General features: G+C 37.4%; 6 protein-coding genes across 6 annotated transcripts; 4 read left to right on the forward strand and 2 right to left on the reverse strand.

Moving 5' to 3' along the window:
- Positions 1 to 109: 109 nt before the first annotated feature.
- On the reverse strand, positions 110 to 1813 carry CBG02172 (the record flags this gene model as incomplete). Its single annotated transcript, XM_002643862.1, has 5 exons — positions 110 to 497; positions 556 to 694; positions 1359 to 1479; positions 1525 to 1713; positions 1760 to 1813. The coding sequence occupies 5 exons, from the start codon at positions 1811 to 1813 to the stop codon at positions 110 to 112; spliced, it is 891 nt and encodes a 296-aa protein (XP_002643908.1).
- Positions 1814 to 7905: 6092 nt separating this feature from the next.
- CBG02173 lies at positions 7906 to 13596 on the forward strand (the record flags this gene model as incomplete). The annotated part of the gene is made up of 6 exons (XM_002643863.2): positions 7906 to 7987; positions 10748 to 10884; positions 11234 to 11435; positions 12298 to 12450; positions 12501 to 13370; positions 13421 to 13596. 6 exons carry the CDS (start codon positions 7906 to 7908, stop codon positions 13594 to 13596), a joined length of 1620 nt encoding a protein of 539 aa, XP_002643909.2.
- Positions 13597 to 14724: 1128 nt separating this feature from the next.
- Positions 14725 to 16521, forward strand: CBG02174 (the record flags this gene model as incomplete). The annotated part of the gene is made up of 5 exons (XM_002643864.1): positions 14725 to 14773; positions 15488 to 15583; positions 15633 to 15753; positions 16207 to 16369; positions 16429 to 16521. 5 exons carry the CDS (start codon positions 14725 to 14727, stop codon positions 16519 to 16521), a joined length of 522 nt encoding a protein of 173 aa, XP_002643910.1.
- Positions 16522 to 17135: 614 nt separating this feature from the next.
- CBG02175 lies at positions 17136 to 19268 on the forward strand (the record flags this gene model as incomplete). The annotated part of the gene is made up of 6 exons (XM_002643865.2): positions 17136 to 17152; positions 17198 to 17332; positions 17378 to 17466; positions 17517 to 17743; positions 18835 to 19116; positions 19161 to 19268. The coding sequence occupies 6 exons, from the start codon at positions 17136 to 17138 to the stop codon at positions 19266 to 19268; spliced, it is 858 nt and encodes a 285-aa protein (XP_002643911.2).
- Positions 19269 to 19707: 439 nt separating this feature from the next.
- On the forward strand, positions 19708 to 20223 carry CBG02176 (the record flags this gene model as incomplete). Its single annotated transcript, XM_002643866.1, has 3 exons — positions 19708 to 19818; positions 19868 to 19954; positions 20023 to 20223. The coding sequence occupies 3 exons, from the start codon at positions 19708 to 19710 to the stop codon at positions 20221 to 20223; spliced, it is 399 nt and encodes a 132-aa protein (XP_002643912.1).
- Positions 20224 to 20313: 90 nt separating this feature from the next.
- Positions 20314 to 23840, reverse strand: CBG02177 (the record flags this gene model as incomplete). Its single annotated transcript, XM_002643867.1, has 8 exons — positions 20314 to 20445; positions 20529 to 20669; positions 21263 to 21355; positions 21407 to 21499; positions 21543 to 21605; positions 21660 to 21743; positions 21822 to 23197; positions 23777 to 23840. 8 exons carry the CDS (start codon positions 23838 to 23840, stop codon positions 20314 to 20316), a joined length of 2046 nt encoding a protein of 681 aa, XP_002643913.1.
- Between the last annotated feature and the right edge of the window lie 182 nt (positions 23841 to 24022).

Here is a 24022-nt window from a genome sequence, read left to right on the forward strand (position 1 = left end):
TGCTCTTTCAGAAGTTTGATCTCCTGTCATATTGATAATACTGACGTAAACAAGTCAGAGATCAGCTTCATTGTAACAAACGGAATTTTTTCTCGATAAAAATGTCATTCTATAACCTTTCATCTATAATTTGGTCTGTTTGAGATATACTCTCAAAGCAATCAGTACTTAATTGATCAATTATAGGTGAAGTCGTTACATAAGTATTATTTCCGTTTGGAAGTTGGATGGTATAGAGATTCAAATGGATTACACCCGATGGAGTCATTATATTTTGTGTTTGAGGTTGAGCTGGATACAATTGTTGGGGTCGTTGTGGGATTTGCGTCTGCTGTTGAGACGCTGGAGCTGGCGGAACTTGATGGACCTGTGGTCCAGCATACTGTTGAAGCAGTTGTGGAGGTAGCATGATCTGTTGGGGGACCGGTTGAGCAACAGGCGTAGGCCCCGAGTTGATATTAAAAATGGGTTGCACCGCCGGAGTGGGCTTGTTATCGCTGAAATGAATGAAAGGAGGATTTTTATGGTGTTTGAAATGTCATTTCGGTTTCTTACTCGTCTATGTACACTGATGATGATTTTCGGGTGACTTTGATGTTTCGCCAGGTGCTCCGGAAAATGGGTAGAAGGAGAACACTCGCAAAGAAGAAGATGATGAACAAGCAGCCCCAGATTAAAGACACTATTTGGGTATCTTAAAATATTTTGGGGATTTTATGGATCTTTGGGGTTTTAAAGAACATCCTAAACAAAGCGGTTCAAAACAGGGTCGCGGATTTACGGGATTTTCGTTTAGGTCACTTCTAACATGCAGTACTGGTCAATAAAATTCTCAAAAGAGGTATTTTTTGCTATTTTTGATAATTTTCAGAAGTATGGAGCTCGGCTGTAAAGTTTCCAATTTTTTGAAAATTTTAGAGGGTGCGAAACAGACCCAAATGGAAAACGATGTATTCACAAAAAATTTCGAAAAAATTGCTAGTTTTTCAGATATTTTTCGATTTCTGAAAGGCCCTCTTATTGACTCGATTTTGTACTTATAACATAAAAAACAGGTTCTTTCAGAAATCGACAAATAGCCGGAAAAATAGAAATTTTCTTTTGGAAATTTCTGTAAATGCTAAGTTTTTAATATAGATTTGTTTTACACCCTTCAAATGATCGGAAAACTGAGAGCCTGATCGGAAAACTGAGAGAGTGATCGGAAACTTGAGAGCCTAGCTCCAGACTTCTGCATATCGTCGAAATGATAAAGAATCCACTGAAAATACTTTTTTTGTATATTTTTTTTTGTTTTATACTGTATTTAGAAAGAATACAACTAGTTGTGTGAATTCTGTAATGTATGGTTGACTTACATCCATAACAACTCGAATCCAAATGGTCCACGCAAAAGTAATATATAAAAGCTGTTTTGGGATCGAGTACCCATGATAAGATCCAGATTGAAAATCCTAATATGGTGAAAGCGAATGCAATCTGTATAAATATTGATTATCTCCAACAGGTTCATTTATATTTCACCTCTATTCCACTATAAATAGTCACAGAAATCGTGGATTTGAATTGATGAATAATTATCATAAAAAACAAATGACTCAAAATAGTCAGAGCCATTGGAATCAAACCCCATAATTGTCCATAAATCAGGAAAAATATGGAGAATGTCAACTGGAAAACCATGGTCGCACAACTGGCAATTATTGCAATGTACTGAAAACTTGATTAAAATTTTTTTAAAACTATTTTCAAAACTCACCTGAACATTTACACATCCGCAATACGTCTCCTTCACTCGTATATATTTTGTCATGTTCTTATTTTTTCGAGAGTTAGAAGAAGAAGATAAATGAAAGGAATTGTGAGCTCGCAGCATATAACTAAAAAATGCGCATTCCTTTTAGTCGGTTTCTTATCAGCGCGAAAAGGTTTTTGGGGTGTTGTAGAAAAGAAGAGCGAAAATTTCACCTTTCATTGATAAAGAATGAGCGAACTGCGTTAGTGATGTCAAAAGAAGTCATTTTCCAATAGAGATGATCACGCGAAAGGTGAGAAAATCGGATTATGGTGGGAAAGGTTAGACTAAATTGTTTTTGGGGTTTAAACCACAGAATCAAACCACAGGATTGATAATTGAATTTTTCAGAGGTCAAGGGACAAAGATCCTTTACAAAGTTATGGAACAAACTGAATGATGAAACAATGAGCAATTTTGGGTCTATCCCAGAAGAGTGGTCCCAAGTTAGGACCGTCCGTCGCATGATTGAACCATCGGTTCCATTTCCAGAATCTTATTCTCGAATACTTTTTTACAATGAAAAACAAATTATAAGGGTAAGAAATCTGGAAGAATTCCAAAATGATCAGGAACCGAGAAAAAAGATATTTTTTTAAAATTACTTTTCTGATATTTATGAATTTTAGCAAATTGTAAGTGTTTACCATCCGAAGTTGATTTGTGTTTTCTGCTTTTTGAATATCAATTTTCGGAAATATCAGCCAGCAATGTCCTTATTTGAGGTTTTGAGAAAATAATCATTGGTTCTTTTAAAATGTTCAAGACATACAGTACCGGTCAAAAAACAGTCAAAAATATAATGCTTAGATTATTTTCGACAATATAATGCTTAGATTATTTTGTTACTATTGTCCATAGTTTTGAACTCGGTTGGAAAAGATTACGGTCATTTTGAAAGTTTTGGAAAACAAACCTAAATTGAAGACGTTTCATTTACAGAATTTTTTGAAAATTCGAAGTTTCCCAGATATTTCCCGATTTCTAAAAGACGTGTTCTTGGCATGTTTTTGTACTGGAAACGTGGGAAAAACAAATGTCATTCAGAACTTGGCCGAAACAATAGGAGTTTTCAAAAAATTCTGGGAATGCGAGGTTTTCGATATGAATCTGTTTTCAACTTCCAATCTTGTCATAGTGAACGGAAACTTAAAAGTTGAGCTTCAGGTTCCTTAAAATGATCGTATTTAAACTGAAAAATACATTTTTGCATATTGTATTAACCGGTGCAAAGTTACTCTTCTGCGAAATTACTTTTGCATAACTACCAAAATAAAAATTGCTCATTTCCTCTTTTTACAGAAAATGAATCCTTGTTGTTCTCTACCTTGAAACATTATCTTCCCTCATTACACATTGCTCTCAATCATCTTCCCCTTCTCGCGTGCCTGCTCCTGTCTAGGGGTCGCACCTGACCGTTGCTTGGCGCACATTAAATTATGAGAAGCTCACTCACTCGAGAGAACTAATCGCAGCCAGTCATACTCATCATCATCAATGTCACAAGTGTCACATTCTGTTCCTCCTCGTTCAATATTCGATCTTGTTACTCTCCACACCCTCCCTCTTCGTATTTCTGGATGTTTTCTGAACTTTTCGTCATTTTCACCTGCCACAAAATTTGTACGAGTAGTATTAGTAGTATTCTGAAAAATAGTCCGTATAGCTGGAGGCTAAGAAAACAAATTTAGCTTTCGTCGCCGTCAAAACTTGCATGCATTCTTAACTTTTCATCAAGTTGTTGAATGAATTGGCGTAGGGAGAGAAAAAAGCCGGAGACTGGTCCGTCCCCACACTACGATTTGTTTACGGTGACAGAAGTGCCAAAAGCTTTTTTGTGCCCGGCGGCTTATTAGAAGATTTCTTAGGGTTGGAGTGTGAGAAGAAGACGAGAAAAAATGTTATTTCATCTCGGAATTCTTTATGAGGTAGCCGTCACCTCTTAAGCAAATATTTCAACATCACAGCAAGATTTCATCAGATGTTATTAGTTCTCTGAAGTGTGAAAATCTGTGAAAAAAAAAAGAAAATTAGCGTGTGAAAATGATGTTCAGATTTGTATAAAAAATTTTCTAACTGGACCAAATGGGTTTAATTTTTTGGATAATTAGTTAATCTCGATTTTTCCAATTTCCTCATAAAATTCTGCTCATTTAATTTTTGTTTTCCGCATTGGTTCCCTGTATAATATAGTTTTTTTAAACATTTTTCCCGGAAAAAAATTTTTGAACCTAATTTTCTGTAAAAAAATTAGAATATGTTGCAGTTTTGAAAATTAATTTCTCGAAAACGCGATTTTTTAAAAATTTGAGGAATTTCAGAAATTGAAGAGTTCCAAACTCCAAAATCTTCAGAATCTTCGAAATATTCCAAGTTCCGAAATTTCAGATTTTTCAGAATATCGGAAATCAGAAGCTTCAAAATTTCATAAAATTGGAGAATATTCCAAACTCCGAAATCTTCAAAAATTTCAGAAATTCAGAATTTCAGAATTTCTAGAAGTTTCAGAAATTCAGCACTTTCAGTATTCAGAAATTTGAGAATATCAGAAATTTCAATATTCAAAAACTCCGGGAAATTCATGATTTCAGAAATCTCAGAATTTTCAAATCTTAAAATTTGAGAAAGAAACAATATTTTTAAATTTTCGAATTTCAGAAATTGCAAGATTTTCAAAATTTTGAAAATTTTAGAATATCGGATATTTGGAATTTCAGAACCTTTGGGATTTCATAATTTTCTGAAACTTCAGGAATTCAAGAATTGACGAATTTCAGAAATTCAGAATTTTGCAAATTTCAGACAATCAAAAATTTGCGGAATTCAGATATTTCAGAATTTCAGAATTCCGGAAAAGTACAAATTTCTGAAGTTCATTTTTCTCATAAATTTTATAAATTTTTTAAGTTTTCGAATTTCAGAAATTTAAGAATCTATGTGAGGTTTTTTTTCATGTCTTTGAAATTTCACTTTATTATTTTCCTAGCATTTTTCTCTCATAATTTTTTTCAGACTTCTAGATATCTCGCTAACGTTGATTTATTTTTATTTTTCACTGATTCTGAAACTTTTTATATTCTGTATTTGGCTATACAAACTTGATATTCACTTCATTTTCTGTCTAAAAAGTTGCAAAATATGTACACAATTTCCACACATCTTGAGTTTCCTCCAAATTCAATTTGATTCAATTTCATTTGGAGATTGAGAGAGTGAGAAGTCAAAATTCGCTTCTCCCTCCCCCTCCAAGATGTATATTTTTTGTATTTCCCGTTTTCTTTAACTACCAGTTCATCCTCACCCATCTGTTGTATTGTTTCATCAAGACCGCTTCACATATGGCGCTCTTCTTTTCACCTGACTCAGCAATTAGTGCATTATTCATATAGAAGGCCTCCAAAACCGCAGGCTCTTCCGTTTCCGGCACCCCAGCACGGCCCCTTTTTAGCACCTTATGTATATTTCCTGTTTTCGCAAGCACCGTTGTATCCGATTGGGGCCCGTTTGCACATATTCCCTATGAAAGGGCTCATGGTTTAAACAAAAACTATTACATATATGTAGTATTCTATTCTTTTCTTATTTTTTTCGTGGCCTATTGTTCTATTGTGAACCCCAAAATGCAATGTGATTCCACTACTGTATATGGTATCTATGTAGTATCACTTGAAACCAAGAGCGTGGTTGTTGAAGTACATAGAAGGGTGGGTTCTTCGGGTTCTTGAGGTGTGTCGTCGTCGTTCTCTTCAGGTTGTATTGGGTGTATCACTAGACGGGATGAGTGTTCCTCTCTCCTCACTTGTGTGTTATTCGAGCAGCGAATGAGCAAACCCACTTGGCTGTTTACGGGTATAAGACACCCTGCTACCTGTCATGCGGGGATATGATGTGGACATTAGGCATCAACAGCTAGTTGAAAGTTCAACAGTACTTGAGAAATCCGAGATCAGCTTGAAAACTCAAATACATACACATGCAAAAAGAAAAAGGGGAGAAAAAGCCCATCAATAATGTTACAACCTCAAGCTGTCATTTTGTGAATGATTGAGCACGTTGAGTTTTTGAATGATCACACATACACTGAATTTCCGGCGAGAAAATTATCTTGACACTTTCATCTATATATCTTCTTTTGCTGTTTTTTTTCGCAACATTTTATTTTTCCTGAATGTCTCTTTGGTCCGTCTCCTTATTGGTATTCCTTCTCTTTGCTTGCTCACTCTACAGTGGCTCGTATTTACACGTCGGCTTAAGTTGTCTATTTGGATTACAGTTTTGTTAACATGTGTCCTCTTGCTTTCGGGAGGTGGGAGAGAGTCGGTGGTCAATATTATTGGCTCGTCAGCTGCAGTTAAGCAGTGATGGTATTTTTTCTTAGAGGTTCTGGAGTGTTTATATTTTTCCCTGTTGTCAAGAATTGAAATTTGTTAGTTTCAAACAGTTTTGTTGGTGGAATATTACATTTTCGTCTAATTTCTAAAAAATGCGCATTTGTTATAATAGAAGCTAACCCTATAGGTGCATTTTGAGCTCATATATCTCGATTCCTGTAAATGCTATTAGAAAAGTGTCAACATTTAAAATGTAGGTGATATTATGATAAATAATTTATCAGTTGACAACGTTTTTGTATCTTTGATAAGAAACGAGATTTATGAGATTAAGCTGACAGATTGGATGGCATTGTTTTCAAGTCAATTTTCAATTGATTTCCAACAAACACGCAATTTCTACAATTATTTGAAAACTTCAAATTTTCATATCTCAAAAATAAACTAATTTATCTGTAAGCCTTGCTGGTTTCAAAAACAATTTGAAAGCGAAACATCAAATTTTTGTAAAAAATAAAATTTATGAAATGATGCATAGAAGAAAACTTTGAAAATAATGTCTAGTATTTCATAATTCACTGGGTTTTTAATTTTTTCTAATAGAAGCCCAACCAAACCATTATTTTTGATCTCAATTATCTTCATTCCTGTGAGAGATATCAAAAAGTGATCAACTGACAAAATATTTTTAAAGTTATGGTGAACATTTTTTCAGTTGACCACTTTGAGCTATCTTTCACAGGAAATGATGACGGTTGAAGGAGGCTATTAGAGAAAATATGGTATCCTCCGTACAGTAATCCCAAATCCACTTCCTGCCACTCACAAATCCAATCTAAACCCACCCCATCAAACTCAATGGATTATACAACCCTTTCAAACCTCATTAGTATTTGTAATGACTTATGCTAACACCTCATTGTCTAAGATTAGAGTCAATTTGGAAACAGTGGGACCACCTGTTTCTTACATCTCTCGTGGGACATCATCTAATCCTGAAAACCGACAACGTCTGTCACTCACAACGAACGACAAAAAAGACGAGATACCCATCTCTCCCTTCTTCCTTCCCGTCTCTCCCGTACACGGCAGGCCAAACCAACTCACCGTGTATCTCCCCCGGTCCACCTTTTTTCGTGTTCTTCTTGTTCTTTTTCTCCTACTTGTCTTCTACTTTCCCGACGTTGACTACCGAGAGCCTAGTCATCTTCATTAACTGCCAGTGCGGGGTGTCCCCCGTCTCTTGTCTTCGCACACTCTCTCGTGCACCATCACCCAACACCAACTAGGCCCCTCCCACCCTCCTCTCGGGTCTCTTTCTCGCAGATGTACGCACATCGTAAATCAAAATTTCGCCAAGTCGTCTAGGCTATAAATCATTCGGCGTGTTTTGCGGCGTGTTCTATCTAACGAATTAGCGTGAACATTCCGGAAGTTTAGTAAATGAACTTTACCTATATATTCTGAAATCTCTATTTCCCTACTTTTAATCATGACTGGTCAGTTTGTGTTTTTTAAAACCTAGAAAACTTTAAAGCTAGCATTAAAAAAAAATTTTCATCACTTGGTACTTTCTTATCGTCTTTAGAGCAGTCTGAAAGGAATGTAAAGCGATTAGTAAGGTGTTAAAATAAACTAACACTATGACCATCACCATCATTCTGTCCCGAACTCTATTTTTTTTTGGTTTCAAACTTTTCAACCCTCCACAATTGTCATAAAGTTGTGTTCCAAACAAAACTATTTTGTTCTTAATACAATCTTTCAGACCAAATCAAAATGGGTGCAGTGTTCCTGTTGATCATCACGATGGTCAACTCGGCAATCATTCGACCGCATGTTGTGGAGGCCGCACGTGGAAGTGAGTGAAAACCCCCTCATCGTAAAATTGTTGAATTCAATTAGCGTCTCCCGTTGAAAACGTAGATTACGCGCACGCTTTTCGCTTCTTGACCCGTTGCTGTCCCATGTCAAGGGCTAATTTGCCATATGCACAGTTTTTGTGCTTGCTTGTTTTCCATGATGGGTATTCCAATTGATCCACTTCGCACACTAATTCCTAAGATGGTCCGTATGTCATGGTGTTTCGAAAAACGGCCAAGTCGAACCGGAGGCGACTTCCAAAAAGAAGCATTTTTGATTGACACTTTGAATCCCAAGGAAGAGTCCGTTTTCCAAAGTGAAACGCTAGCTTGAGGGGTTGCTGTGTGTGTAAAAGTGAATTTCAATGAGACATGTTCCTCTTCCTCAATTTCTTGTCATTGCATAATTTATAATTCATATTCCATATTTCCGATTGGTTGACTAGATTAGGAAGAATTTCCGTCCGTTTCTTTCCCAAGAATTGATACGCATTTCTGATAAGAAAGTGTAGATAAGTTAGATGTCAGTCACCTCGCCGGCAATTATGTAACTCTAGAAGAACACCCATCTCAAGGATATGAGAGCCAGGATAATAATTATTATATGCCCATTTTCGACCTGATATACGATCTGCTAGATGTATTTGAGAAAGTGAGTGTGCAATCGGAGAATAAGAGGGGATAGGTAATTGGAGTGTATTACGAAAGGACCAACGAGCCCATAGTTACGCAAGATGTGCTATGCAGTGACTGCAAATGCGCCACCATTCTCGCCTCGAAGAATAGTAGGACAACTGACCAACATGCATACCTATTGTTCTGGGGTTGTGCGCAACCACAGAACAGACGGAAGCCCCATACTTGAATTCTTAGAAGCAGTTCCCCCTTCTGTCGTTGTATTCATCCCCACTTAATTACAAATTTGAATCAAGAAAAGGGGGACGCGGAGCAGCAGCAGCAGGAGCACACGGTTAATTGGTTAAGTGCGTTCTACGTGTGTCGTCGGCGGATGGGTTTTGTGTGAATGGCAGAGAATATTATTAAAAGATTTGCGGCGGTTTCTAATTGGAAATTTGAAATTTTATGTTCTTGAGGCTCGAGTCTTAAGCATAGAGAAGCGAAGTAGGGACAAGCAAGTAGTGAATTAGGGGCTTCAATTATCTCAGTTTCAATTATCTCATTATCAGTGACATTTACATAGTTTGCAGCTTTTATATCTCCAACAGAAATTGAGATAATTGAGCTCAAAGTGCACTTTGAGCTCCCTTCTTAGAGCTTTGAGCGGGAGCATTTTCAGCTAAATTATTCTGGTTTCAGTAGAAGATATCAGAAAAGTTTCAACTGATAAATTATTAATTAAAATATTACCAATATTTTAAAAGTTTACAAATTATTGCTATATTTTTTCGAAACCGAGATAATTGAGCTCAAATTGGGTGGAATTTTATCAGAGCGTAATAACCGTGAAGCTCTCGTAACAACTCACCTTATACGCAAACGTTGAGCTTACTTATCTCAGCTCTTTCGAAAGATATCGAAAAATGTTCAACTGATAAATTGTTTTTCATAAAATCACCAATATTTTATCAGTTGACATATTTTTGGTATCTCCCATAGAAACCGAGATATTTGAGCTGAAAGTGCGCAGACAGAGCATTTTTGGGATTTTTTGCAAATTTAGAATCTGTAAAGAAAAACATTGAGAAGACCAGATTTGTAATTTTCATCCGATTAGTATTAACACCGATTCATCTCAATCTTTTCAACTTCGTCTTATTCTCAGAATAGAAGATCTCGACGCGTTTCCGGAAGAGGGAGAATCTTCATTAGCATTCCGTTCCGGGGCCCCTCTCTTTCTACTAATTGCAGTCTCAATTTTCAAATCTTGAAAGAAGTGGTGTTAGGAGAAAGAAGGACCTTCCGAAGAAGAAGTTGAGAACATCTCAAATTACCTCGGAGCCCGCTCGCAATTAGCTGCCTTTTCATTACTTTGTAAGCATCGTTTCTCCCCGAATGCGCGAGCCAGCTGCATCGTGTCGCCTAATGTTTACCATTCACGTGTCCATTGCACAAGTGAGAGCTCAACACCATTCTATATATCCCCTCTCTCTCATTCCACTTACTAAAATACAATCCAAACAAATAAGTGAGAGATAAACATAGATATATATTTAGCAGCGGGGGGGGGGGGGGATATTCTGAATTTCTATTCACTACTACGTGTAGTGGGTTTTAGAGACGCATCCATGCATATATACTTTTTGAATTCAAATGCCCTCAAGCATAGCATTTGTAGACTTTGAATTCTGTTTCAAAAATTTCATTTCACTTCGAAACTATATACATGAGTATGGAAATTGAAGGGGAAGACGTCGGAATACGGTAGAAAAGATGTCAATCATGAGAAACGTCACCTGTCCAGTTTCTTTCTCCCGTTTTTAGATAGTAGACAGACAAAGAAACGATATTGGATACTTTTTCTTCGGTGCTGGTCGGCAAAAGTCGAATAATTGTAATAATGTAATTCAAGACAACGGGACGAGCACCTGTGCACTTATTAATTATGAGGTGGGGGTCCCAGGGGAGTAAGTGCTAATGAAGATTGACTGGTGGGGTAGGAAGAATATGAGACAATGGATTGAGAGGAGAAAAAATACCCATTTTTCTTTAATAGCCCAATTTTCACAACAGGGTGTCCCCACTATTATCACCAGAGACCTCACTAAATCTCCAATTACCATAATACGTTTTTTTTTCAGTGCCCCCACGTATGCACAATGTGGAGACCAAATTTCGAATCCCGCTGGGCCAAAAGCAATTCAAACTGGTTTGCCCTATCATCACAGTCTTGGAAAAAGACAACACTATGATTCAATGGTCCAAAAATGGGGAACAGGTACGTTAAAAATTTCTTTATCTCCTCATTCTGATCTTCCTACCAATGTATCTCCGCCACTACCGCCTACCATCCCGGTAGTATACTACCTCACTCATTTTAGATATATGTTAGTATGTGTGGCAAGGTCATCCATCATTGTCGTTTGTAATGCCGAGTGTGATGGAGTGCGGCAGTGGTGGTGGTGCCAAATGCAGCGATTGAATCAGTGTCCGAGGGAAGAGAGGGGGAGGAAAATGAAACTTTTTAAAACGGATGTACTACGAACATACTAGATTATGGACTTCCAAGTCCCGGGGGAGCCAACCAAAACAAAATCAATCATAGAAATGACGACCATATTTTACAGCTCGACTGGGACAGTCAGTATAAGTTGTCCAAGGATGGAAAGGAATTGAAAATGAAGTCGGTGAAATTCGAGGACAGTGGAAGATACCAGTGCCAGGCAACAAATGGGTTCGGACACAAAACTATGGAATTCATCGTTCATGTACATGATCAAAATGATAAGGAGAATTCTGTGAAGGATTATTTGGTTTTGTCAAATACAAGTGAGTTTTGCTATCTGATTGGAGACTATAGAAGCAGCTCAATTATCTCGGTTCTTCTGAGAGATATAAGAAAATTGGCAATTGATAAATTATTTATCATAATATCGCCAGTATTTTATCAGTTGACAGATTTTTTTATATCACTAATAGGAATCGTGATAATTGAGCTCACAACACGTATGAGATGATCGAAAACGCTCTAATAGAAGCACACCCTATACGATCACTTTAAGCTAAATTATCTCGGTTTTTTTGAGAGATGTGAGAAAATTGTCAACTATCAAATTATTTATCATAATATCTCCAAAATTTCATTAGTCGATAGACTTGTGATATCTCTGATAGGAACCAAGAGATTTGAACTCAAAGGGAACGTAGTAAAATAATAGGTAATAAAATAATAATGCTCACAATATACGGTCAATTTTGAACTCGAATATCTCGGTTCCGTCAAACGGTAGCAAAGTATTTTAAACTAATAAATTATTCATTATATTATCACCAATACTTTATCAGTTGAGAAATTTTCAACAAATCTTACAGAAATTGAGATAATTGGGCTCAAAGTGCACGTAAAGGGTGGCGTTCTGTTAGAGCCCACCTGAAGTGGGAACTTGAGCTCAGTTATATGGATCCCTAAGAGATATATCGAAAAATTTCTAAATAATAAACTTTTTATCATAATATTACAAACATTATATCAGTTGACAGATTTTTGATATCTCTCATATGAACCGAGATATTCAGATTAAAAACCACGATGACTTCTATTAGAGGAAATACGTTTAAACCCAATTTTAAAAAGTTTTTATCTAATCTATCTTCTTTGCAACACACCAAAACTCAAGAAAATTTCTTGCAGCCGCCAGCCCAAGTTGGTTGATTGACATGAACTCCGAATGGCGATCGCCTATCAAGATCAACACGGGAGGCAAACTCGAGTTGCGTTGTCCGGCCCAAGGAAACCCATTGCCCGAAATTCGATGGTATCAGAACGAGATGGAAATTAGCGAGAGTGAGTGACACCGGAAACCTATGCAACATTTCAAAATAAAAAATTTTCAGAAACCCACAAACACGTCTCTTCAATTGCCGTCGAACCTGTTGATAGTTCTTACAGTGGAGTCTACCGATGCGTTGTGGAGAACTCGCTGGGATCCTTATCCTTCGCTTTCGATGTGACTGTTGGAGACTTTTTCGATCCACCAACCACAGATATCAGTGAACATCAGGAAACCGCTATGGAACCAATCATCGACCAACCATACAATATTAGCGTATATGCTGGACATACAGCTCAATTCCAGTGCAAAGTCAAATCTAATGAGAACACCATCATTAAGTGGCTTAAAGAAGTCTCGGATCCAGCTGCTATTCGTCACAAGGATCCAAATGCTACCGTAATCCATGCCAATGGAATGAACCTTTTGGTTTTGGATTATATTCAATCAGAATCCACAATCCCAACTGAAGACATGGATAATGTGTACACCAATCGGCTCACTATTCATAAGGTTGACTATCAGCATGCTGGAAAATACATATGCGTTGTTACAAGTGCCCAAGGACAGATTGTTTACAAATCAGCAGAATTGAAAGTGCTATCCTCCTATGATTTCACCTTCCCATTCAAGTCTGACGGATTTCTGGTTGTTCTCGCTGTCGTGGTCTCTATCTTTGTGTTCATCGTTATTCTGGCAATTATCTGGCTGAAGAAAAACCAAGAATCCACGACAAGAGATCAAGACCTGAAACCACCACCACCACCACGAATGCCACCACCAGCTGCTCCTCAGGAAAATGATTGGTCCAGTGACAGGACAATGCACTCATCAAAACCGCTCCTGTTGCATAATTCAATGTTCAAACAACCGAACCCAATGAAGTACCACGCGGCGACAATGGATCGGAACAATTTGATACGAGCAGAGAGACGTACGTTTTACATTTTCAGAGAAAAAAATCCATAATAATTATCATTTTAGGATTTGACGAAATGTCAAACGTCTATGACAACAATACAGTACACCCGTATTGGACACAACAAAGGAACAACAATTCGATATACAATGGTGGTTATCGAACGCTAGAGGTTCAACACCATCGAAATTATCCCACGTCAGATGAGTACACGGACCAGGATATGTTCTACTATAAGTAAAAACTTTATATTCTTTTTTGACTCTCATTTCTTTTACGGGTCCCTACTTTTGCCACAATTTTCTTCCGTTCTGTTCTGAGAGCTCTATTTATGTACCCTACGGGTTCAATTCTTCCCCATGTCCTAGCCACTTTGTTTTTCTGATTGTTCTCAGGATCTTAACCTTTTTATTTGTTTACCGAGCTTAATTTAACTTTACTGCATTGTCAGACCGGTTACCACACAACATCTCGAAGCTCGTGTGTCATGGATTGAGCTTAACTGATTTTTTTTATTTAATAAATAATTTTTTAAATTGAGTTATAGCATATCCTACAAGAAAAATGGCTCCGCGGCATTATGTCACCGTGCGAACGAAGGCGGAAAATTTGGTCTAAAACCAACAAATAAAGGTTTTTGAGATTTTTTAGTATATTTCATATGATAGAGCACATTTTAAAATTAAAAAAAAATCAACGAAAAAATGTTTTTTTTTTTTGAAAAAAATTGAGAAAAACGCGGAAACTTGACAGCAAATCTTTAGACTCCTGAAAACTCAAAATTGTCAAAAAGTAACTAAAACACTTGTTTTTTCATATCTTATTGTACCGTGCTGTATTTGAAAATCCTAAAAATATGTTAGGAGTTGGAAACCTGCCCATTCGTTTGTATTATCACAATACCCCGGAGCCAAAAAACTACATTACACTACAATCTCATGCAAACAGATTCTCTACCCTATTAAGCAAAAAAACCATTATGAAATGACGTGAAAGTCAACACCAACAAGTAATTCTTCGAGCCCAGGTGTGCCTACCAGCTATTTGCATTTTTTCACGGCCAGTTAGCCGCCTCGATTATCAAGCTTAGCACGGCCCCGACCAAAAAACCATATTATTTTGCTGTTCACACACACACAAGGCGCACCACAACCGGTGTATGACGACACGAACGAGCGCAAGCTCCACGAGCCGCGCAGCGCATGAGCTCCCATTCCGGTGGTTGGGGGATTGATTGCGCCAGTTGTGTGTTGCGGCGGCGACGGCAATAGTGAGACTTGATTTTTTTCTAGTACACGCCCACACGTCTGTCTGCCAATTCTGAATATTGAGGAATTATTTTCAAATACACGTCGATGCAGCATTGAAAATGAGCATTCCTATTGGCTTGCGTAATCGTTGGGATTCTCCGGAAACAGGTGGGTGTTTTCTGTTAGTGATTATTAGGTTTGATATATGATAACATTTTCTGTGATCATTAAAAATATCAAGATGATAATTTCATGTTTTTCAACAACTTAAACCCGATCGATTGCTAGTCTATTTACCGTAAACACTAGTAGAATGCCTAAGCTGTCAACTTTGGGCTCATATATCGTTTAGGGTAAATTACAAATATTACCACCAGATCTTATATACCTTTTTCACGATTTCCTTAATTTCGGAATTAAAATAATGATTTTCATTGCTCAGAGCCTTATAGAGCAATTTTTCTGACCATATTACTCATATCAAGCCGAAACAAGCTTTTTTCGAGTTTCTCTCTATGTTTCTTTTTTTAGTTCTTGTGAAGGATATCAAAATTCTGTTAAATGGTCAAGTATTATTCATTATATCACCAACATTTTATCAGTCGGCATATTTTCGATATTTCAGAAAACAAGATAATTAAAGTTAATTTTTCAAAAATTTGAATAGGGGGTTTCAACTACTGTAGCCTCAAAGTCAATTTACTTTCTATCTTCAGTGCCGATATTCTATCATTTGTGATTTCATGACTCTCCAATATTTCTTGTCCCCACCCATTCCAATCTTCCCAGAAAAGCACAAAATAATCTTGAACAAACATTTCCTAATCTTTAGCGTCCGGAATTCCGCGAAAGCACTTTTTTCATCAATTTCAATAATTCCAGAGCCAAAAAACATCACCTCTCTTCGAGCCATCGAGAAACTTCTCGCCGATGCTATTGAAGCACCTCGACTAGTCTTTTTTGAGAAGAGAACTAATAGTGAGTACTATACTGTAGTTATTTATTAATAAATGGAAACTTTTTGTAGCCATCGACCCTGCATTTTATGACTGTGTGTACTCGATTGTCGATTCGTCGGAAACGATCACCGAACGATGTTATAGAGATATTGGCTGTTGTGCCAGCGGATGTTGTACCAATACTGAGTGGTAGGTTTTTTTCCTTAAAAGACTTCGTTTAAGTTATTTTCAAATCTGTAATAAAAGTGGTCCCACTCTGCCAAGTTTGAGCTGAATTATCTGAGCTCACATGCAAGATATCAGAAAAATGTCAACTGATAAAATGTTTGTGACGTTATGATAAACAATTTATCAGTTGACAGCTTTTTTAGATCTTTTACTGGAACCGAGATAAATGGCTCTAAGTAAAAAGTTTCGGGTCTTTTTATTCAATCCGTCAGGTTTGACCTTATATATCTCATTTTCTATACAAGATATAGAAAAAGTGTAAACTGATAAAATGTTTGTGATAACATAATGAATAATGAACAATTTATTAGTTGAAAGTTTTTTTATGACTCTAATAGAAACTGATATAAACTGGCTCAAAGTTAAGTTAGAGGGTCTTACAGTTTTTTTTTAATTATGCAGCTTATATTTCAGGCAAGAAAAATATGGCTGGGCTGTGGCACTGATCTGCATATTTTCTCTGGTTGTCATTATGACCGTGATCTGTTGGATGGGCATTTGGCTGTGTAATCGGAGGAAGGACAAGAACCAAAGGAAGGAGCTGTTGAAATTCGGAAGCGCGTCTTCTGTTTCAAATGTTTGTTTTTCTATTTTTTTTTCCTTCTGGGCATTTTTTCCCATTTTTCCAATTTTCAGATGTCGTTTGCCTATCCAATTGCAAATGGACACTATCATTTCGGAACCGGACCATTCCAATCACCACCATTAAATTATCCAACCAAATATTGATGTTTTTAGATTACTCTTCTCTGTGTATATTCGGACCCCTCCTCATTATTATTTTTCCCGTTTTTTCGATTTTTTTCTATACGAATTTTTCTTCGATTCTGAATAAAAAGCTTTTTTTTCCTTTTTATTGCCTTGGAAACCTCTCCGAATCCGAAATTTCCATCCCATTCGCCTCTTCTCAAGGCTGTTTCCCATTGCAACTGGACCTCCGAGCACAACCAGAAGCTCTTCTCTCATTTCACGGCTTCTCCTTTTTTAGTACTCCTCTTCTTCTTCTTCTTTCCCTTTTTTCGGCACAGTTGACCAACGAAAAAATGTGGCTAAGAACCTAAACGGTGTCTCTGTCTGTCTCTTTTTCCATCACAAATCCGCCCGACGTGTGCAAACTGTAGACGTCTAAACTCTCCTCGAATCTCCTAGTCCCTCATCTCCAGGTTTTTTGACTGTTTGGTTTGGCCAAACCATTGGGCACCCAAATCTGTTTGCCACTATCCCCGTCGCTCTCGTATTGTATTGCAATATAGTGTTCGTTGCTTGGTTTTTTTTGCTATTCTACGTCTCTGGCGGATTTTCTTTTTTATTAATTTTTTTATTTCATATTTATAGAAGCGACAATGCTGGACATTCGGAGGTTTGAGCAAACATTCTATTCATTTTTTGAGCCTATAGTATTCAGGTATGACATTTATCGGAAGGTACCAAAGGATCTCACACAACCAACAACAGCGGGTGCAGTCATCTCTATCCTATGTGTGGCATTCATCACGTTTATGATCTTTAATGACATTCTAGCCTATATTTTCATTGACTTGTAAGCCACAAATTTAGGTTTGAATCTTTATGAATTGTTTTTCAGAAGGAGCGAATTCTTCATCGACGACCCAGGAAGAGAGGGTAAAATTGATGTTCAAGTGAATGTTTCATTTCCCCACATGGCTTGTGATTGTGAGATTTTTATTATTTCAGATATAAACTCTAATTTTCTGAGTTTCCAGATATCGGAGTTGACATCCAAGACGAAAACGGACGACATGAGGTCGGATTCATTGACCACACCAACAAAGTACCAGTGGGAGATGGAGGATGTCGGTTTGAAAGCCGATTCGAGATTAATAAAGTGCCCGGTAACTTCCATCTCTCGACGCACTCGGCTACCACGCAACCCGACGGATATGACATGAGACATATTATTCACTCCATCAAGTTTGGAGATGATGTTTCGGTGAGTGGGAGGAGAGAGGAAGGAGGAACTTAATTGAGTGACTAATGGAGAATATAAATCAATCTGAAGAAGCATATTTTGACAAAGAGTCACCTAAGAAACAAAGTTTCTGAAAAAATTGAAGCTTCTGAATTTTCTAAGAAAAGATTAAAGCATATTCAACATTTTGAAACTATCATATTTACTCTAATAGATAGCATTAGATTTTATAAGGCTAGAAATCATGTTGATTTTTTTGAAATAGCCTATACTTGCGTTTTAATCTCAATTATCTCTATTTCTGTAAAGATACCACAACCTTGTCAACTAATTGATTGTTTATCATAGTATCAACAATATTTTATTAGTTGACTACTTTTCGATATCTTTTTCAAGAATCTTTTTTTATTCAAGTTAGCGCCCTTATCGTAACTAATTGTAAGATCATAATTTGGTGTGTCCTAACTAGGCGAAAACTTAAAAACCGCAAGTCAAATCTTGAAAATGCTTAAAATTTTGGAAAATAGTGTCAAGGCGAAGTATGATAGCAAGGTTTTAATAGGTGTGAGTACTAATATGATTTACTTGAGCTCGATAAAAAATATAAGGCTTAAATCCTGTTTCTCCAGCCCAAAATCTTTAAAAATCATGTTCCTCCAGTCCAAAATAAATTGTATTTATGGTCCGCCCTGACCATGTCCGGGAGAAATTATGAATATAATTATGAACTTGATTGGTTTGACATTGATTGCTAAATCTCATAAAAACGTAATTACCGTAAAACCTGTAGTAGAAAGACCACTAACTTTTAAATTTGAGCCTGTTTTTCTCGGTTCCTGTCGGAGATACAAAAAAGTTGTTAACTGATGAATCATTTATCATAACATCATCAACGTTTTATTAATTGACAAATTTTTGAAATCTTCCCCAGGAATTAAGACAATTGAGCTCGAAATAGGCATTTAATGTTCCGGTCGGCTGCGCCGGGAGTGGATGAATATGGCTATGACTTTAATTAGCGCTGTACAATTTTTGCACTTCAAACACCGAAATCAAGCGTTTTATTTGATCCATCTGAGTTGCTTCACTATCAATAATTCTTTCATTTTCAGCACAAAAATCTCAAAGGAAGTTTCGACCCTCTTGCCAACCGTGAGGCCAAAGAAAGCGGCCTCAACACTCACGAATACATTCTCAAAATCGTTCCATCTGTTCACGAAGACTACTCCGGAAATATTCTAAACAGCTACCAATACACCTACGGCCACAAATCCTACGTCACCTATCACCATTCCGGAAAAATCATCCCAGCCGTGTGGTTCAAATACGAATTGCAACCGATCACCCTAAAGCAAACTGAACATCGCCAGTCGTTTTATATTTTCCTGACCTCGGTGAGTTGTAGGGGTGAGACAAATCATGAAGTTTGACGTTTTAGATTTGCGCTGTCGTCGGTGGAACATTCACGGTGGCTGGAATCATTGACTCGACATTCTTCACAATATCCGAAATGGTGAAGAAACAACAAATGGGAAAATTGACCTGATGTGCTTATTCTTGCGTTTAGAGTTTTCAAAACTTTTTCGGGGCCAATAAATTTTTATGGGGGTTTATTTCTTCTAGAAAACGACAAAAAACACATTTTTTTATACGTACTAAACGGATTTTCTCAGATACGAATCCTGTCAAAACGTATTTACGTTTAATGATCCTCCAAATTTTTCGCAATCAAAATCTATCGGGTCATATCCCGGGGCTACAAGATTTTCTACACGGAACGTGTATCACAACAATTGCGATATCCGTGAAAAGTGATTTTCCTTCTTTTCGCATTATTATCAAATCACTTATCTTATATCCTTATCGTTCGATTGGACTTGCTTTCTTTTCAATCGAAAGTTGTGTCCTCCTCCGCCTATTGACCTCTATTTTCTAAACTGTCGCATAAAAGGATAGGAAATTTATACTGAATCCAACAGACCAAAATGAACTATCTTCAAATTCTCCTCCTCGCCGCTTTTGTTGGATTCGCAGCTACTCAGTGGAATCTAGAGTGCAAAATCCAAGTAAAATTCCGTAACGATGCTCATAAGAAGGTATTATCTTCAAAGTTTGTTGAAATATTTTGAATATGTCATTGTTCAGGTTCGTGTTGATCTTTTGGTCCCATCCTTGTCCATTATGTCGGACCCAGTGATTTTGGAGAAGTTCAAGCAGGAGAAGAGTGTGAATGTAAGCTTTTTTAGTTGTTCTCTGATCTTCAAACGTAGTAGATAAAGTCGAATTTTATGAATTTATAGATCAAGGGAAAGAACTGTGAGCAGAAGCCATGGGTATTCATGGTTTATGGAGAGCAAGACGGAAAGTGGGTTCTCAAGAAGAAGACGCAATCCAAGTTCACTGGCAACGGATGGTTCCTCACTTCCGTCGACGACGAGTATACTCTCAACGTGTTGGACCGCCAAGGAATCGCATGCTCTGAGGGAAACTGCGGAAAGTAAACAAACATCATGCACACAACACACATAGACTGTAATAATGATAATAACACTATTGCCTTTCTTTCTGTCTCTTTCGATTTTATTGATCAATTATAAAGAGTCATTATAGAAATCGTTTGTATTGGTTTCGTCGACTGGCGAAGATTGCGGTGTGAAGAACTGACGAGCAGTTTCGGAAATGGCACGGTGGTTGTAGTTTGTAGCGTCGGCGTAGAGGTCTTCCTACAAAATTCGAAATTCACAGATATTTGTATTCTATGGGGGGAATTATTATGATCAAACTAGAATCTCCAAAAAAAACCTACATCGTACAGCTGTGACGATGTTTTTTGAGTATCGAAAATAACATTTTCAAAATCGGCCTTATTCAAACATGATAAGATACCGTCCACCATATCGTGGATGTAAGAGATGACACGTGGCTGTAGCGTTGGAGTATGGTTTGGCTGAAAAGTATAATAACTAAGCTTCGAAGTTCTGAAAAAATTGCGTTTGAGGTCTAAAACTACAGTACTGGTTCATAAGATATAAAAGGAGATATTTTTCAGTTGATTTCGGCTAATTTGACCATTTTCAGAAGCTTGTAGCTCGGATGTCAAGTTTCCGATCACTTTGAACATTTTTGGAGAGTGTAAAACAGGCATAGATTGAAAACTTCGTCTACACATAATTTTTTGAAAATTAATAGCTTCTCAGTTTCACGCCAATTTCGAAAAGACACATGTTTTTTTACGTTTGAAGTGCTGAAACGGGCAAAAAAGATCCATTTTTGTATTTTTGGCCCATATTCGTACTGAAAAGGTAAAAAACAGATGTCTTTAAGAAATCGGCACATAGCTGAAAAACTAGGAACTTTCAAAAATTCTGTGAATGCAAAATTTTCAATTTAGGGCTCCAGACTCTTAAATATTGTATAATTGTCTTGAAATCAACTGAAACACTATAGATACAGTAATCCTAATACAGCTTCAATAATTCTGGTTGTAGCTACTGTAATACCTGTTGCAGCTACAGTAATCCTGCAAAAAATGCGCCATACCTGTGAATCAGCAATTAGATAGAATTGATTATCAAGTGAAGTGGTGTCCGGGTCCTCTTCAGGCACTGTAGACAGAAATGAGCTCATGCTGGTCTAAAAAACTAGAATTTAAAAAATACTTCAAAATTTAAAAAAATTACTCACCACTGAATTGAGTTCCGAATCGTCGTCTTCTGGATCGTAGAATTTTTCAGCAAATTTTTTGCGATTCTGATTCTTGTCAATCTTCATTTCTTTCTGGAAATCAGGCTTTCATAAGAAATACTCTAGACACACTTACCAAACGATCGAGAAACGTACGCACCTCCGAGCTGTCGGCGGTGGCGGCGTTTTGTGTAGACATCTACAAAGGCAATAAATGTGAGACATTTACGCGGTGGGGAAAAGAAACTATTACCCCTACTTGATCATTGTGGCCTTCAACTGCCTTTTCTTCTTCTTCATTCAGCGCATTTGTGAGATTTTCCGCATTTGTTGCAGGCTGAAAAAAAGGCGATTAGCAATTTATAACATATTTAAAGGTTACACTGTATCACACTAAGAAAAGTCATGAACATACGTTTGGAATCTGATGGCGCCCTACAAGAGCGCCCTGCAAGTTTTTTGAATCCCGTGAGTCTTGGATTCGTTGGTTGAGATTTTGGATGAACTTCTCCACGTCGGCATCTTCGTCTGGCGGTTGTGCGGCTCTCATAACGGCTTCCAGGGCTAGTCGCTCAGCTTCCAGCCTTGCAGATTCTTCAACTCTTTTCCTCGCTTCTAGCTCAGAAGCTTCCCGAATTCTCCGTCTTTCTTCAAAGCGCTTTTGATCCTCGGCTCTTCTTTCTGCTTGCAATTTTGCTTTTATCTCGTTTTCCTGCCTTTCTGTCTCAGCTTTGATTTCTTCTTGAGCCCTTTGAATGACCTGGTATTGATTTTGCGTGTAACCAATTGTCATGTGCCGCCTGTCCTGCGATCTTAGACGAGGATTCTGAGAGTTTAGCGACAAAGGTTTGGGTGCTGAAGTTGGAGTAGGTTCACGCGCAACTGATAGTAGAGGATTTGGTAATCTCGAATACTCACGAACCGGAAGGTAAGTTGTTTCTGCGGTTGTCGGAAAAGCGGTTGTAGTCTGACGACGACTGCGTGGATCAAGTTCTATGCGTGCTCTTCTAACGGGGGATGGAGACCTTCTAGCTGTCTCCACAGGAGCCAACGAATGGACCGGAAGATGAGTTGTTTCTGGAGCAGTCGGGAAATTTGTCGAAGTCTGACGACGACTGTGTGGGTAAACTTCTTTTTGCGTCCTTCTAATAGGCGAAGGAGATTGGTTTAAATCTACAGGAGCTAACGAATGATGACGTGGAATATCAGGAGGACGCGGATCTTGTATTCGAGGTGAAGTATCCGCCGGAGTCACTCTTTTCGACGGATCGTAGGACGAGTATGCAGAATATGAGTTGTTCCCATAATTCCTATTATATTGTGTTGTTTGTGCCACAGGAGGCGGAGCATCACTGAGATTTTGTGCTCGTGGCGGAGGAGGCGAAGGGAGTAGAGTGGGGGAAGTTGCCTGGGTGATGTTTTTTGCCGCGAGATGAGATGACGACGACATTGGTGCAGAAGACGCTTCGGCGTAGAAATATGGAACTTCTTGAGAAACACGAGAGTTAGTTGTGCGTGGAAACAACGAAGCAGATTCAACTTTTGGAATTACTACGGGCTCATTATACACTTGAGTTGATCTTCTTGGAATTGGAGGGGAGAGAGTGGATGGGGTGCTGGTGAGGTGTGAGTAATCGAATGTTGATTGCCGAAGTAGGCGATTGCTTCCTACAATACTGTTTCCTACTGTAGTACTTCCTCCAACAGTATCCGAAAGTTTGGGTCGAGAACTAGAGCTTCCCCTGATTTCGGTTTTTTTTCCAGTATAGCTGAAGTGTAACCGAGCACCAACTGAAAAAATTGAAAATTTTGATCCCAAATTTTGAAGAAATTTCTAATACAGGTTCAAAATACAGGTTCAAGACATTTTTGAAATTTTTAGAATCCGCTCGTCAGTGTTATATCAGTCTCAGTACATATTTTCAGCGCCAAAAATAGCGTTTTCAGGGCTAACAATTTTCGAATATGATTTTCTCAATTTCTTTAGAACATGAAATATGTTGTGTTATACTCGAAATTCCATGAAATTTAACATTTCAGGCATTTTCTCAAAAAAAAAAAATTTTAGGAAAATGTGTAAAATGTGAAATTTTCATTCAATTCTAAACACAATGTCAACAAATTTAATGTTCTAAGACTTTCTTAAAATTGAGAAAATTGTCTCAAAAAATATTTTTGCACTGAAAACAAGATTTTTGGTGCTGACTCATATAACTCATATAACTAGGCTCATATAACTAGGCTTACTCATATAACTAGGCTTAGAACTGGCAAGCGAATAGGCATTTTTAAACCTATCTTGAAATTTTCATTAAAATGTGGGTTCACAATGTGTTGAATTTCCCTTGTGAAAGAATTCAGAACACTCACTTGACTTTGATCTTTGAACAGTTGGATTTCGCGAATCAGAATTATGTATATCTCGGTCCACCATTATGACTTTTCCTCTGCAAAAATCTTATAAGGCGTAAACGACAAAAATGTCAACCGCGAAAACATTGAATAAGTTCATGAGAACTAGGAAAATAACGTGCGAAATTAATACTTCAAGTTGAAAATAGAATATATTCATTTTATAATTCATAAGAAGAAAAAGAAAAAACTCCATATCAAGTT

Source organism: Caenorhabditis briggsae, assembly GCF_000004555.2.
Source record: "Caenorhabditis briggsae complete genome, chrX, whole genome shotgun sequence".
In the NCBI taxonomy this organism is placed as follows: domain Eukaryota; kingdom Metazoa; phylum Nematoda; class Chromadorea; order Rhabditida; family Rhabditidae; genus Caenorhabditis; species Caenorhabditis briggsae.